The sequence below is a fragment of the Rhinolophus sinicus genome, linkage group LG10, assembly GCF_036562045.2.
Source record: "Rhinolophus sinicus isolate RSC01 linkage group LG10, ASM3656204v1, whole genome shotgun sequence".
Taxonomy (NCBI): domain Eukaryota; kingdom Metazoa; phylum Chordata; class Mammalia; order Chiroptera; family Rhinolophidae; genus Rhinolophus; species Rhinolophus sinicus.
In genome coordinates, this window is record NC_133759.1 from 654,498 (window position 1) to 671,770 (window position 17,273).

General features: G+C 42.9%; 1 protein-coding gene across 2 annotated transcripts in view; it reads right to left on the bottom strand.

Moving 5' to 3' along the window:
* The window catches only part of CNTN3 (contactin 3), a 186,260-nt gene that overhangs the window by 103,799 nt on the left and 65,188 nt on the right, over positions 1-17,273 (bottom strand). For both annotated transcript variants that reach the window (XM_074312197.1, XM_074312196.1), the window contains one exon: positions 12,253-12,428. In XM_074312197.1, coding sequence (XP_074168298.1) covers positions 12,253-12,428 — 176 coding nt within the window. The remainder of the gene's footprint in view (positions 1-12,252; positions 12,429-17,273) is intronic.

Here is a 17,273-nt window from a genome sequence, read left to right on the forward strand (position 1 = left end):
GAGGACAAACTACAACCAGAGGGGCTGAGCAGACACAGAAAGAGGGACAGAAAGATGGAGAAAACGAGTGAGCTTGGCGAGAGGCCAGGGGACTCCGGGGGAGCAGGGGACGTCAGGCGCAGGGACAGACTGAGCGGGAAGAAACGTTTGCTAAGCAGTATCACCGCTGGTCTCAGTGGGCACAGAATTCCTGCCGAGGGACTCAGGACGGAGACCAGACAAGAGGATCGGAACGGCTCAAGCTACCAAAACGTGCTGTCGGGAAGAGCACGGTTACAATGTGCACAACGGACATAGTCACAGTCAAGAAGGAAAGGAAAATGTGACCATGAAACTGAGACCGTTCCTGAAGCAGGACTGACATTTATTGCACAAGAGGAGACTTATCCTGTTTTGATGGTGGGAAATACTAGACTATGTATGACTACGTCTTACCATCAGTGCCTATCTTAACGGGAGCTTGGGGGCGAGGTGAGTGGTCGTGGAGGAGAATCCATCTAGACCTTGATATCAAGAAATCATAATCAAGATACTAGGACTGAAAAAAGAAACGTGAAAAGGTACGTGAAAGAAGTGAATACACAGATTGACTTTACATCATTATCCATCTAGAGCTCATGGTGAAAAGGTATGTGTCAAAATTCATTTTTTTAAGATAACCGACATCACTGTTGTGATATCACAACAACCTGACAAGGCAGCTCCGACAACCTGGGTGACTCAGTGACTAACTGGCAGGTATTTACAGGGTGAGGACACTGAACAAACGGATCATCCATGTCCCACGCTGGACGGAGAGGGACGGTGTGAGATCTCTTCACACTCCATAAAATACTAAATTTAGAGTAAAATAACACAACAGTGGGGATCCATGTCATAATTTGGACCACAGTTGATCATGTGACTGACACTACAGTAAGTGAAACCATGAAAAAGGGGGTGAATCTACTATGTAATCTAAGAAACGTGAAGAGCGTGCTACCCCCTCTGCAGGTAGAGGAAAAAGTACCCCTTTCTAGGGGCAATGTGATCAATTTCTATTTCACACAAAAGACTGCAAATTGACAGCAGCTAAAAAGGAAGGAAAAAAATGGAAAAACCAACCCCGGGCGTGGCTGACCCTGTCGTACCCACTTTTGTTAGAAGTGTTCAAAGACAGGACTGAAATAAGTCACCAAGACATAGAGACAAAAGTCAGAAGAAGGAAATGGGCTTAGCATGTGTGTGGCGGTGGAGGGACGGTGAGGAGAGGTCCTATTCAGAACCTCGGACAGCGGCTGAAATGCAAATAATGATGCATGTGAGTCAGAAAACGGAGACAGCCAAGCAGAGGACATCCAAGTCGCTCCAAACGAAAGGACTCGTGTTCCGAAGCTGTGAGGACTCACAGAGTACGTGGGACGTGTCGTATCTGTTACTGTGAAACTTTAGGACACCAGAGACAGAAAACCCTCCAAGCTCCATTGAGAGAAAAGACGGGCTCGCTACACAAGGAAGCAACAGTTGACAGCAGCCCCGGGTGTGGGAAAATGAGCAGACATCCCTTCCGATTTCTAACAGGTTCCCTACAAGGCCAGGACCCCAGTCACACAGGCCCGTTTAACATAAAGCCTTCGGATATGTGGTCTCCCACAATCACAGACCCCCCATCCTTTCTTAGGAGACCTGAGAACATGGCACTTGGAGAGAACCAACGCCAGGACAGAGGAAGACATGGGCGGTGGCAGGGAGCCCCACAGAGACAGAGAAGCCACCACGCTGGGGCACCGCACACTCCTGCAGGACAGGTCTCTTCAAGAGGCAACGCTGACAGAGTGGCTCGGGCATCTCCGTATCTGAGAGAACTTCCTGAAAACTGGCCCCGATTCTGGCTGACGTAAGTATAAGACCAGAGAACATTAATAAATTAAAAAACAAAGTACTAATTTGGGGGGTAAGAAACATTATGCTGGAAAGGAAACTAGTCGTAGTTTATTGTGCTCCACAACTTGGCTCTGAATATCATGGACAATGTCATCACAAAATAGACACTGAATATTGACCTAATTCAAATTATGACCCAGTCAAACCCTATCATAACACGCCCTGATAATCTGCATATTCAAATATTAGTCAAGTGGCCCTGGCTCCGCCCCAGCCCCCCAGTTCTACACAGAGGCAGGTGACACACTTACTGTCCCTGGAGGTTTGGATGGGGCTGGGCTGGACCTGACTGGCCGGTGATCATTTTGGGCTCTAAGCAGCCAGTACAGTACGTGGAATACAGTGTGGCTTTCCCCATCTGTAACTCTGGGCTCCTGTGAAAGTCATGACCTTCACAAAGCTGTTCTGCATAAACTCCTCACCCGCAGCCTCACACTGCAGTGGTGACCAGGTGGGGGTGCGAGCGCGTCACAGCATCGCTCACCAGACGTGCTCATCAACTCAATGCTCAAAACTAAGAACAACTACAAACTAGCGAGTTATTCAGAAAAACTGACATAAATATCAGTTGTAAAGTTGGAATCAGTTCCCTCTCGGAAAGGAGAAATGAGGACGATATGGCAGAGGTGAGACATTTTCCTTTAAACACAACAGTAAAAACTATGCAGAAGTTTGCACATGATTACGTTATTTCTGATATAAAAGAAAAAGTAGAAAATGAAACAGTAGCAATAAAGTCTAATTCCGGGCATTAAAAATTGAGCAGAAATATTGCGTGCTGTATTCTGAAGGAGGGCAACACAGCTTAAAATACTGCAAAGTCCTCGATTGCTGGAGAAACAGATTAACTTTAGACTTTGTTAAGTATCATACCAAAATTTCTAGGGCAACTGATGCAAGAAAATAAACAGGGTGTATAACTTCCAAAGTTACTGAGGGGTAATGAAGTTCTCAATCAATCCAGAGAGAAGAACACAACAAATCAGAGACATTTACATACTAACATCTAAACTCTGGGGCAAAACGCTTTATTCAAGACAGACGCTCACGCCATGTTGACCAAAAACACACCCATTCTACATTTTTATATGCCAATAATTCATTAAATACCAAAAGCAAAAATGGTCAGACATACCCAGACGAACTGAAACATCGACCGTCACTGTGAGGGAAGTCGGCAGATTAATTAGATACAGCACCAGTGATAGCAAGTATGACCTGAGCAGCATGGTTACGCTGCGTGCACCCAAGTGAGGGTACAGCTACGGAGACAACTGCTCAAGTCCTGGGCCACTGGGTGAAGCGTCAGTGAGAAACATGACCGCGCAAACTCTGTACCTTGGAAATCTAAAGACACAACGATGACTCAGTGATCCAAGAGAAACTCGCAATGAAATGACAGCATTTACAGGATGGAACTATCAGAAGCACTATGCCACATGCCCAAACCCGGCATTACGGCTGAATCTGAGCTTTCCAGGAAATTTAAAGCCATGCATACTTACATTAGAACAGAAGAAAGGTAGGAAAGCAATGCGTTAACTTACAACTTAAGCAATTAGAAAAAAAAATACAAGAACTTGGTTGGAACAACCAGAAGAATACAATGAATGGACTAGAACATAAAGATTGAAAAGTGAGGAACGGTAACAAACATTCTGACATGTTTGACTGAGAGACACTAAAATTATACTTAGAATGAAATAGGGAATAAACTTACAGACAAAGAAGCTATGAACAATAATAAAAGAAATTTTCTTGAAACAGCTTTTTGCCTATACATTAGAAAACATAAACAAAATGGACAAACCTGCTAGAAAACAACACAGCTTATCACAAAGAAATAGTATGATTGGCCCCAGAACTATTCACGAAATTCCGTCAATAGTGAAAATATTTCCTCCATGAAAATTCCAGGCCCAGATGGCTCCCCCTGCAAATTCTACCTCTTATTCAAACAACAGATAATTCCAATATTCCTCAAATGTTCCTGTAAATTATTAAAAAATAAGGGATACTTTCCAGCTCATTTTTGGAGGTGAATATAACTCTGATACTAAAGCCAAAAAAGGATAGTCTGAGATGAGAAAATAAAAAAGAAAATCTCCTCTGTGAATATGTATGCAAAAATGCTAAACAGAATATTAGCAAAATATTAGCAAACAGGTAACATCCAAGTATTAAAAACCTCATATAAACCCCAAGTTGAAACTAACCTAGGACTAGAAGACTAGTTAAAGTTAAAAAAAGTTCATTATATTAAAAGATTAAAGGAGAAAAACAGTACAAATATTGCAATAAAAGTAGAAAAAGCATATAAAGGAATAAAGCACTCGTGATAAAAACTAACCTAGAGCAGAACTGCCTTAAATTGACAGAGTATATAAAGTCTATGGTACACTTCGTACCAAATGGTGAAACACAAATGGTATGAATTATTCTCTTTAAGATCAGGAGTAAGGCAGGAATATCCATCGTCGGAATATCTACTCAACATTGTGTGTTGGCTGCAGAAAGTGCAGTCATGTAAAAAGAGATGAAAGGTGCACAGGTTGATACGGTGCCAGAAACGCTCACTGTTGTCAGATAATGAGGTTCTGCCACTCGAAGGCCCGAAGGCGGCGGGGGCAATGACTGCACACTGTGCTCTGGAGGGTCAAATGTGAATTCATCTACCAACTGGGCAGGTCAAGTTGACTTTCCATATTGTAATAAAACAAATGGGTACCTCGACCTCACATGACATACAAAATCAACTCCAGATCATTAAAGACTTAAAACAAAACGCAGAACATTCAACTTGTAGAGGTACATTTAGAAGAATGTCTGTACCATTTCAAGATACAGAAGAGAATTTTTAGAGAATTTAGAAGAGAACAGAAGCCAGAAAAAAAGACTGCTACTTTAAACAAATTTAAAATGAAGAATATCCATTCACCCTTTGACATCATGAAGGAGAAAAAAAAAAACAGCCAGTAGAAAGAAGGTACTTGCAGCATACGTAACTGACAGTGGGTTAACCAGAGTAAACAAACAACTTCTATAATTAAAAAAAGTCTATCATCCAATGAAAAGGTATCCAGATAACAGACACATAAATGGCCAACACATACGTGACAAGGAACTTCACTTCACGGCAATCAGAGATGTGCAAACTCAAACTATAGTGAAATCCAATTTTATATTCACCATATTAACACGAAATGAAACACAGAACAATGTGTTGACAAGAAGCAGGTTGACAGACAGTCACAAACGTCATGTTGGAAAAAAGTTGTAGATGGACGCACTGTGCATGAGCCATTACAGGGAAGTTCAAGAAGTTATAAAGGTGATAAACGACTCTACATGTTGTTTAGAAGCACACAGTATGTAGTCAAATAATTAAAGAACCCGTTTTAATTCAGAATAGTGAATATCTACTGAGAGAAAGGGGAGGGACTATGCACAGGTTGAGTTACCAGGTGGTTAACTGTACTTCAAATGCCTTAAATCTTAAGGTAAGTGGTGGCTACACACTCTTACAGTTTTTCCTCTACCGTTTGTACGTCTAATATAATTTATGATTAAAAACATATTGTACCTCAAAAAGGATTAAAGTAAAAACAGTGTAATAAAGACTTATAAGAAATTCAGGAATAAAAAAAATAAAACATAATTATTAGCAAAGCAAAGATATTTTGGGGTCCCTCCACAGATCTTGTTATGGTTCCACAATAAATCTATTAGAAGGGACCAGGGATGGAGACTGCCTACAGAGAGCAGGCTTCTTAAAGTATGATTGGCCTTTTCACTTTCGTTTTATTACAAACACTATTTGCAAGCAACTTGAAAATCACAGTACAATTCTTCGCATTTTGACCAGTGTGCAAAGTGGTGCATTGACTATTCTTGCATGGACTCATTTATCCATGAAAGCGTGTTTCAGTCCTCTCTCCATGGTTGACAGAAAGTACTGCTGAGCATGCGAAGACGACACAGCCAAGAACGCAGAAGCCATAGTGGACAGTTACAACAGTTTTCAGTGACAGCACTCCACCATCCACCTGCCTGCGGCAAGACCTTCCAGATTCTTCTGAACTGCAGTCCTGAGCCTCCTAAGTCAGGGTCTCCATCATCACCCCTCTCAGCTAACGTGTTACACCCCTCAAGGCTGCCGAGGCAAAGCCATGCTCTGCATAACTGGCAACTGGGGATCTCTGTTTGTTAAATATCCCACCTCCTTTGGTTTCCTTACCAGAAACCCATCCCCCAAGCATGTGAATTCAAAAATACATTATTCGCCTTTCTAGTCCGATGTGGCCTCCGGCAAAGGAAACCCCGTGTTGCTTCTTGTTAACTTCCAGAAAATACTTAGGAAAACAACAAAAGCATATGCAAAGCAAAACAAAATAACCTCACCGTGCACAGGCCCATGAAGCCATCTGACGCCAAGCCCAGGACTCACTACAACTTGGAAGGCCGATGAGGAGACGGTAACCCAGGCACGAATGACCCAGTGTGGGATTTTGAACGAGAGTCCACAGCAAAGGTGGCAAGACACTTTGTGCCTCCGTCACCTCGTGTACCCTGCTGGGTGTGTGTGTGTGGGGGGGAGTACCTGACTCAGAGACTCAAGGACAGGACCGACCAGAAAAGGACCGACTTGTGTTGGGGGGGGGGGCGTGCACGGTGCTCTCAGCTTCCTTGCCCATTTGCGGGGTGTGCAGAGAGTGACAGGCCCAGTCACAGCTGCCCAGGCCCCTCCACTGGGGACAGTCTGCAGAGAGCAAGCTGGAGGTGAGGCCTCGACTCACCTCGCTATGAAACAGGTGGGTGCTCCGAGCTCAGGGTCTCCACTGGGGGGGGAGGCAGCGTGGACCCCAGCCTGTCACTGCTCTGGGGTTGGGGACAAGGGGAAACGAACATGCTGCTTGCTGCGCTGTGACTACTAAAGCCCCTTGTCACTGACCAGGAACATCACGTCTCCTGCTGGTGCCATGAAACAGCAGCAGGCCAGGTTACTAGCTCGTAAATTGGGTAAAACAAAACCCAGACTCACCAACTTTTCCCCACTCTGCTTATGAAGTCTTGGCCAGAAGCTCGGGCACACAGACAGGCACCACGTGATTTTAGAGGCATGCTGCCCAGGAGGGGCAGGCTGAGGAGAAACCGGAAAGTTGCTGTCGGTCTCCATATATTGGAGGGTGCCGAGAACGCTGACTACAAAACAACCGCTGCATAAAATGAGTGATGCACTTGGTGAAGGAGTCCTGACACCCCTGCAGACCAGAGAAGAGACTGAGGACTGCAGGTGGCAAAGAAGGCAGAGCCACCACCTGTCACAACAGATGAGCTTGGACAAAATTTGCTTTAGAACCTACTGAAAATGTACGTCAGCATAAAGATGGAAACCACACAGGAGGAAAGGGGAAACACTTGCCTCTAAGATCTAGAACATTTCAGAACAGAGACTATGGTCAGAAGAATACGGACGGGGTGGCTTCTAGGAGTTGGGCAGAAACGCACAGCAAGGAGCAGGCTGAGATGAAAAGTGCTGCAAAAGGGGATGAAATGAAATACACCCAAAATACAGAACATCAGGGCCTTTCAAAAATATTAATACCTCAAAAATTAAACTACATGATATAAAAGGGACATTTGCTGAACCATGTCCAAAATGTGTAAATAATAAAATAGGTGGTTTTTTTTGTTTTTTTTTTTAAGTTCTAAGCAGTGAAACAAGAGATTAACATATGAATTTAGCTGTAGGCTAGAAACAGATACATTTTCAACTAAAAGGATGAAGGAAAGATAATCCCATATATAACCAAGTGAACCAACAGTAACAAAAGGAGGTGGTGGTAGAGCTCCCAAGAAACAGAAATGGGTTGGATCATCACAGACCTCGGTCACAACACTGGCTCCAGGGGACCACAGGGCGACACAGCTTTGGGATCTGACATTTGTACCCACTGAAGGTGTCTTCACATTTAAGGCGCTATAATGACATACTTTAAAATGCAAGAGGATAAAACAGTTATATTTTTGAAATCTAACTTATGTAATTTATTAAATGTAAAAAATACTTACAAACTGAGAAATAAAATCAAATAAGAATGCAAGAATGGGCAGAGATCTTGCAGCTGCCATTAAAGCCACATAAAAATAGTACATCACAGGTTTAGACAAAATTCTGTTTAAAAACAATATGCACATATACAATTACTTATAAGGAGAATGATTTTTAATACATATTTTTTATTTTTCAATTACAGTTGACATACAATATATTAGTTTTGAAATATTAGTACACAACATTTATTAGTGTATGGCACAGTGCCTGGACATGTATGTAACCTACGAACTGATCCCCTGGATAAATCTAGTACCCTCCTGACACGACACATACTTATATGCATGTAAGTTGGGTAAAAACCTAGTACCCTCCTGACACGACACATACTTATATGTATGTGAGTTGGGTAAAATACCTAGTACCCTCCTGACACGACTGCGTTCTCTATGCTGTATTTCACAGCCCACGACTCACTTGTAACTACCAATTGTACTGGTCATTCCCATCCCTTTTTTACCCTGCCCCCAACACCCTCCCCACTGGCAACCATCGAAATGTTCTCTGTATCTGTTTGTTTCTGTTCTGTTTCTTCATTTTGTTCTTTAGATTCTACATTTGAGTGAAATCACATGGCACTTGTCTTTCGCTGTCTAACTTACTCCACTCAGCACAATGCCCTCTAGGTCCATCCATGTTGTCTCAGATGGCAAGATTTCATTCTTTCTTATGGCCGAACAATATTCCATGATATATATGTACCACCCCCTCTGTATCCATTTTATCCATTCATCCATCGATGGACACGCAGGCTGACTCCACATCTTGGCCATTGTAAACAACGCTGCAATGAAGACAGGATGAGCACGTCCCCACAAAGAAGTGTGTTGGGTTTCTTTGGATAAATATCCGGAAGTGGGATTACTGGGTCCTTCTTTGTCTCCTGTTATATTTGTTTTAGTCTGTTTTGTCTGGTGTGTTGCTACCCTAGGTTTTCTTTCTTTCTCTTTCTTTCTTCCTGCTTTTCTTCCTCATTCTTTAGCTTCCTTCCTTCCTTCCTTCCTTCCTTCCTTTTCAGTTCCATTTCCATGAAATATCTTTTTTCCATCCCTTTACTTTCAGTACATGTGTGTCTTTCAATCTGATGTGAGTCTCTTATAGGCAGCATGTGTTAGGGTTTTGTTTTCTTATCCATTCAGTTCCCCTATCTTTTGATTGGAGTATTTAATTCTGGAGCTTTGTCCTGTTCATTCATTTGGGACATGTTTCTTTGTCTTCCCACTTTGGCTGCCTTCTGTGTTTGGCTTCTATGTATTATGTAGCGCTGCTAGGTCTCCTAGTCTTAGTGGAGTGGCCTTATGTAGTAGGCATTTTGTGGGGCCCAGGGGCAGACTCCCTGGTCACCAGAGCAGGGTGCTCCAGGAGTGTCCCTTGTGTGGGTCGTGTGTGTCCAACTGTTATAGTTGAGCCTTAATTGCTGTTAGCACATCAATGGGAGGGACTGACCCTTGGGATGACTGGCTGTGAGGACTGGCCATGACTACAGTGGAGAGCTGTTGTGCAGGGGCTGACCCTACAGAGCAGGGTTCACTTTAGCAGGGCTCTGGTGCCTGCCGAGTCTGCCCTTTGGGTGTGTCATTTGTGGAGGTGGCTGAGTGGTGCTCTGGAGTGGTCTGAAGCTGCCCACCAGGTGTGTTGGTTCTGGGGCCTCTTGGGACGGGCTCTGGTGCAGACCAAGGTCAGCCATGGCCTGTGCCCTGCCTGGGGCTACTTGCTGTGATCTGCATGTGGCTGCCACTAGTGCCAGGCTTGGGGCTGCTCAGCAAGGGTACAGGGCACACAGAGGCCAGATGCTGATTGTTTGCGTTTTGTGAACCTTGGAGAGATTTGAGGAACGTCTGCAGCATGAGCCAAGATAGGCTATTTGCACAGAAAAGCCACTGGAAGTGGCTTGTGTGTGCCAGAAAGTTGGGTTGGGAAGGCTCTCAGGGAATCACAGCCAATGTAAAATGTCAGCCAGATTGATGGAGACTCAGATATAGCGCCCACCTGTGTCTGCACGCAGGGAGGGGGAGGGCTCATCACAGAAACAATGGCCTCTGCCAGCTCCTCTGTCAGGGAGAAAGCTGCTGCTCCAGCCCTCGCCCTTGAGCCAGACAATTCAGTTCCTCCCCGTATGTCCCTGGAGCCTTTCCAGTCACTGTCCCAGCGCTGGAGCTCAGAGTGAGTGAGTCCATCAGTACGTCCTTGCGTGGTCCCTCTAAGTGGATCACCTGGGAGTGCAGCTGCCTTCTGTTCCACTCAGCCACAATCTCCACTGGTTTTCACAACCAGGAGTTATGGGGCTTTCTCTTCCCAGCACTGGAACCCTGGGCTGGGAGGGCCTGGGACCCCTCACTCCTCAGGGGGGGACCTCCACAGCTTAGATATCCCTCCCAATTGTTAATTGTCACGTGTGTGTGTAGGACTAGCCTGTTCTGCATCTCTGTCCCTCCTACGAGTCTCGGGGTGGCTTCTTCTGCATGTCTGTAGTTGTAGGACTTTGGTTCAGCAACATTTTAGGTGATTCTCTATGATGGTTGTTCTGTAGTTTAGTTGTAATTGATGTGGTCCTGGGAGGAGGTGAGCACAGCATTTACCTACTGCACCATCTTGATCAGAAGCCCCAAGGATAATATCATGTACACATATTTACTGTACACATACATATTACCTAATATATATGTATCTATAACATATATGGCAAAATGGCATAACAATTTAAATCAATAAACGTGAAAATCACCAAGACTACAAAGTATATAGTAAGGAAAAAAAGGAATTAAATTCCTATTTTAAATGGATGAACTCTAAAAAGATAATTTAGATTTAAATTCCTGGCTACCGAAGGAATAAAGACAAAGTACTTGGGTAAACTTACAGGTAACCACTTGGATCACATAAATGTGACCTATCCCTTCTAAAATACCCAGAAAGATACAGGTTAAAAAAGAAAAAACTTTCTATAGAGGGGAAAAAAATAGAGATAAAAACAAAGGAAAGAGTAAGTAAGTATGAAAAATGCAACACACGGAATACAGTGGCAGGAGCAAAGCCAACCATTGCCATTAGAAAAACAGAAAGCAAAAGAATAAGGCAGGCATTGAATGACATGTCAGCAGTTATTAATGGTTATGGTGGCAGTGGGCAGACCCTACCACGTTATCAGAACACATTCATTCCAATTTCAGAATCACTGACGTGAAACGAAGGAAAAGAAATCTTAAAACCAAGTCAGGCAATACATAAATACATAATCCATAACCATATATATCTCTGTATCTATACATGTAGGGGGTGCCAAAAAATGTATACACACTTCAAAAAAGGGACAAACTGTTTTAAAATTGTAATACTCAATGTGTACTGATAACAAAAGATGAATCCAAGTCACGTTTGACTTCTGCAATTACAAGAGGTGCTCAAAGTGATAACCATCAGTGTAATTTTAATATAGTTTTTTCCATTACTTAACATATATATACTTTTTTTGGCTACACACACACACACACACACATAAATACAGACACACACACACAAAGTACACAAGTGAAACAAAGGAAGAGAGATTAGGAAGAAGAAACAAAAAATAGAAAGCAGTCCAAGGGTAAAGTGGGAAGATAAAAACTCAATTGAGTATCTGGTCCCGACTCCAAATTTGCTGGTTAAACAGTGATGTTCTCAGTTTGGGCCACATGCTCCCCGAGGTCCAATTAGCATGGTACCCAGGTGGCTTCCAGAGCCGGGCCTCGGCCAGAGGTACGCTGAGGGTCACGGTGCACCAGCTAAAATAGCAAAGGGGGGTCACAGCAGGGCACATTCTTTTCTCCTCGTTCTCACTGTCTTTGTTCCTTAATATTTTCAGATGTGTCAGATGTGATTCTCTAAGTTAAATATTCTTCCACAGCAAGGACCCTGTCTGCTGATCTTTCCATCCTTTCAGGTCCGGCACAAAACAGAGTAGCTGCTCAATAAACATATTCTTACCTGGGGTATTTTTCTTCCCTTAAATAGAACTGTTACAAAACAGTAAAATGGAAAACTCTCTCTCTCTCAGCTGTAACTTGTCTAGTATACAGAGATCATAGTATACAGAGGTCATAAAAATCACATTGCGTCAACATATTTACTGAATAAATAAAATCCGTGTCTTGTTTTTAGCCCAAGATGAGCACACGAATTCAGTTCCATATTGTTAAATGTTGCACTTACAAGACGTGCAAGCAGAAACTTACAGGCAAACTGGAGTTTCGCTTCCCTGCTGACAACGGTCCCAAGTGAATTTGTCGCAAAACACTGGTAACTTCCTGTGTCCCAGTTCCTGGTGGGGTTCATCACCACCAGGTTTCCTCCGCTCAATTTATAACGATATTCCAGACTCAGGTTAATATCACTGCCATTCAGCTGCCATCTGTAAAAAATGTTAGGTTTTCCTCTCTTAGTACATTTGTTAACAAAACCCGAAAACCTATGATATAAAATCCTCTTTAAACATCATCTTGCTTATCAATAAATGAAAGGCAATGAATATATTATTCCATCATTACATAACTGAAGATTAAATATGCCCCAGTTATTTATCAGAACCCAAAGGTTGAAGAGAAGTAGCAAGTACAACAGAGTAGCATCTACAAGTTAAAGGTTTTCCAAGCTTTTCTGAAGAGGTGAGAGCAATTAGGTTGTTCACTTGGGGGAAATGAGGCTGGGTCCATACAGGCAAAGACACGTGGAAAGTTGAGGTAATTACCTCACACACTGCAGGTCCATCTCACGCTGTCAGTTCAGGGGTAAAGTGCACATTTCTTTGATTTACCCAGACTGACTGAGCACATTTAATAAGTTAATTGGGTAAGTGCTCAGCTATCCATTTCAATTTGTCTGGGTAAATACCTGTCCCCAGGGCCTTCTCCACTGTTCTGTGCTGTCACAGTGCTATTTGCTCAGTGGGACAGGTGGTAAAGGCCCCAAATGCCACCCACGGGGTTGGGAACAGAGAAGGCACTAACACCAGAGCCGTATCAATGGGAAGCCACAAGGAAAAACCAGAAGCTGGTTTTTAGACAAAAGTTTTTCAAAAGGAAAAGTGAAAGCTCTGAACCAGTAAGTACACCTCACACACCCTGGTAGATTCCGTCTTTACAAACTCATTCGTGCCCACCCACCTCCAGATCACACCCACTGTAGAAACTGAGCCGTCCACGTCTGAGAAAACTTGATTCTTCTAATAAAATTACATTGCTATGTGTTCTATGACATTGCTCTTTATAATAATGTTGAGAAAACGGGAAATATAACACCCATTTTATAGTTGGGGATTTTAAAACAACAGCTGAGTGAGTTGGCAAATGTCCTATAAGTATCAATGGGCTGAAACACAAGTAGTGCCCATGTATTCTAGCCCAGAGTTCTCTGTCATGGGCCATGTAAGCATGTTGATTAATATATGAAATACTTATTTATTTATTTTCCAGAAAAATAATGTGTATGTATATATATATATATATATATAGTATTGATGAAGAGCTTTTTCGCATTTGTGTACCAATTCTTCTCCTCCCAAATCTTCCCACACCTTGAATATTTTCTCTCCTTTTTCTTAGTTTCAGGTGTTCAAAACAATGTAATAGTTAGACGTTTATCATTTACATCCCTCACACTGTGTCAACCCCCCTCCCCCCATCCACTATCCCTCTGACATGGCACAGAGCCCTTACATTTCCACTGTCCCTATTCCTAATTGTGCACTCCGCTTCTTGTAAGTATATACATACATACATGCATATATATACAAACTTGTAGTTGACATTCATTATTGTTCAGCTTCAGCTTCAGGTGTACAGTGCAGTGATCAGGTAATTACACCATCCCTGAGGTGGTCTCCTTAATAAGACAAGTGTCCATTGGATACCCTAAAAATCTTTACAACATTACTGATTATATTCCTAGATATATTATGCACCATGAAAACATAGAAACAGACAGAATGTGAACATTATCACATGTCAGTGAATGTGCAGAAACTTAAAAGGAATATTACACAGCTGTGAAAATTGTATGAATTTATATAAACATGAAAAAGTCACACAAACTACGATTAATAAGAATACAAATTAAATCATGCAGTTTCATGCCATTTACATAAAATTTTAAGACTCAGAAAGTCATATTAGGACTGTTCTAAACATATTATAATGTATTAAAATGATAAACCTCAACTTAAGGTATTTTAACACTCTCGTGGAGAGAGAGTGGGATGTGTCTAAAGGGCAAACGCTGGGAAATTTACTTTTTTGGTTTTATTTCTTAAACTGGGCAGTGGTTACAGGAACATTCGCCATTACACTTGACGGTATGTCTGTATCGTTTTCTGTATCTGAAATACTGCACAGTGAAATTTTAATGATGAACACTTTAGGAAATGAATAAATTCGTAAGTTCAGTCCCTACTGCTCAAAGAAATCTTTTATCATTTTGCTCCTTTTTGAAACCAAGATTTCCTTGATTTTTCTTTCTTTATTCACATACAAGTCTCACCGGCCTAAAGCAGCGTTTCTCCTGAGACCACAGTGAAATTAAGGGCAACAACTGGGGGCTCTAGGTCTTTTCTCTTGAACTTAAAAAGAACAAAATTACAAAGAAATAGAGTTGTAACCTTTCTCTTTGTGGCAGATTCTGCTGTTGGGTTTCGTTTTGCTCTGTTTACAGTATAACAGTCTTATGATTCGCATGAGCACTTTGGGTCACTTTCTTCTATTCTGATGTTAATTCTGCCTGTAGAGTTTGGCAGCAGAACCATAAGCACATATTAACCTTCTCTCATCTTATTCCTCCCCAAATCCTAGGAGGTAAAGGAAACCGGTCCATCCACGTTCCATCAAACACTCTCCTCCTGACGTGCAGTGTGCTCTGAGGAAGGACATCAGCACCACCGACATCTTCACCATCCTCACCACCAGCACCACCGGCATCTTCACCACCAGGACCACCGGCATTTCACCATCCTCACCACCAGCACCACCGGCATCTTCACCATCCTCACCACCGGCATCTTCACCATCCTCACCACTGGCACCAATGGCATCTTCACCATCCTCACCACCAGCACCACCAGCATCTTCACCATCCTCACCACCGGCATCTTCACCATCCTCACCACCGGCATCTTCACCATCCTCACCACCGGCATCTTCACCATCCTCACCACCGGCACCACCGGCATCTGGGAGGCTGTTGGACATGCAGAACCTTGGCCCCTCTCCTGGATCTACTGAGTCAGAATCAGCACACTAATGAGAACTCCAAGTGTTTAGCAGGAAGGACACTCAGGCTGGAGAAGTGGTCTGCACTGTGCCCAAGGGCGACCAAGGACTGACTGCCGAAGGGCAGGGCACGAGCAGGTAGGGACGCCTGCTGTTGGTCTGGCCTGTTTCATGCTCCGTGACTACAATCAGAAAGGCCTTCCTCCCTGCCCCCCTTTCTTGAGACAAACATGCATTGAGAACTTGCATGTCAGACCGTTTTTTAGTTTCTGAGGACGTGGAGAACCAGAGTCCCTGCCTTCACAAAGCTTCCTGTCTGTGGAGACGTTTCCCTGGTTCCTGGTTGCTGCCCCACCCCCATCTCGTCCCCAGGTCCCAGCCACTCCTAGCCTGTGACAGCCCAGTAAACACAAATGGGATTCAGAACCAAGTGCCCCCTGGTTTATGTGGAACTGACCCATCACCATCTGTGACCATGAGTGAATGACTTATCTCCCTGAGACCTAAGTTTGTAACACTGAAATGAAGAAAGGCCATTGTTCCCACAGGATTACATTTACGTAGACAATGTATGCCCAGCTCTTAGCGCACGGGAGCCGTCCAGCAAGCCAGTGGGTGGGTGCCTTTTAAAGTGGGAGCCACTGTCACAAGCTGCCAGCCTGTCTGCCACTTCATCAGTCTCTACTCCCATCCCCTTCAGCGCGTGTTGGTGACATGTGACCTGCTCCATCCAGTGCTTTCGGCCATCTGCTCTCACGGGCAATGAGCTGTGTCTTCCACGTGTGGTTTGTCTGCACTTGTACCTGCCTGAGAATTCAGCAAAACATGGGAAGACACATGCTGGGCATGACCTTCAAAGAGTAAATCTGACAGCAGATCACAAGAGGGTGGGTAGAATTTTTAACCTGTAAATAGTGTGTCAGTTACTGAGTGATTTAATGTTTGCAGTGGCAAAAACTCCCCTAAACTCAAATCAGGAAAAATGTAGTTAATTTCAGTTTTGAATGGAGTATTCTCATGACAATGGGTGCTCTGTTTCCGTGACCTACAAAGTACGGTTTGTGGGGGAAACAGATTTTAGCTCTAGAGTTAGAATGTGTATGGCCTGACTAAGCATGCCTGATGCTCTGTTTGAAAACTGTGTTTTTGTGGGGGTCTGATGGATAACAAAGATACAGTGGTTTTGTGGACAACTGTAAAGCGAAATAAAATATTTTTCTTGCCTATTTAATAGCTGGACAGACTTAAGGGCTCATAGAGTGTATGGGGAAATACTTATTTCCATAATTGTCTCAGACCTGAAAGCCGTCACCCCAAAGTTCTGACTAAAGAACCAAAATGGAAAACGTTTGATCCATTCACATAAATGTTTCTTCCTTCCTTTGGCTCAGTCTGCATCCTACAGACACGCTCCCTAGATAACTTCACCACTGAAAAGGCATAAACGACTGTGAAACACGTTTCTCCTACACCAAAAGCAGGGGGGCATTTGGTTTAGAAAAAACTCTTCTGAGCTGTGGTACCCTTGGAATTCCTTGAATAATGTTAATTTTCTTTTAACGAAGCAATATAATTATTTCTCTCCTTCCTAATACAATTCATCATTAATGGAACTTATCCCCAGGTGATATAAAATTTCTCAGTATCTCACTACATATTGTTTTCCCTTTTGCTGAAAATAGGTGAATTCAAAAGCATTGTCTTTGTTTAAACTCTGAAATGGGTAAGAAATTTCTGTGCCTGGGCTTCCAAATGTTATAGTATCCTGAGAAAATAGTGTATTTAAGTTCTTAATGCAAAATATTCACATTTAGGCCTGATTTGTAAATATTTCTGATATTTACATCTCATAAGCAATAATCAGGAAAACTGAACGCACACACACATACTCATTTCACCAAGTCCATGTCCAATAAATCTACAAATTGGGCTAATTTTCTTTACAGTAAATTAGAATCCAACTGTTCAGAGCTCGGGAACACAGCACAGGCGTAACA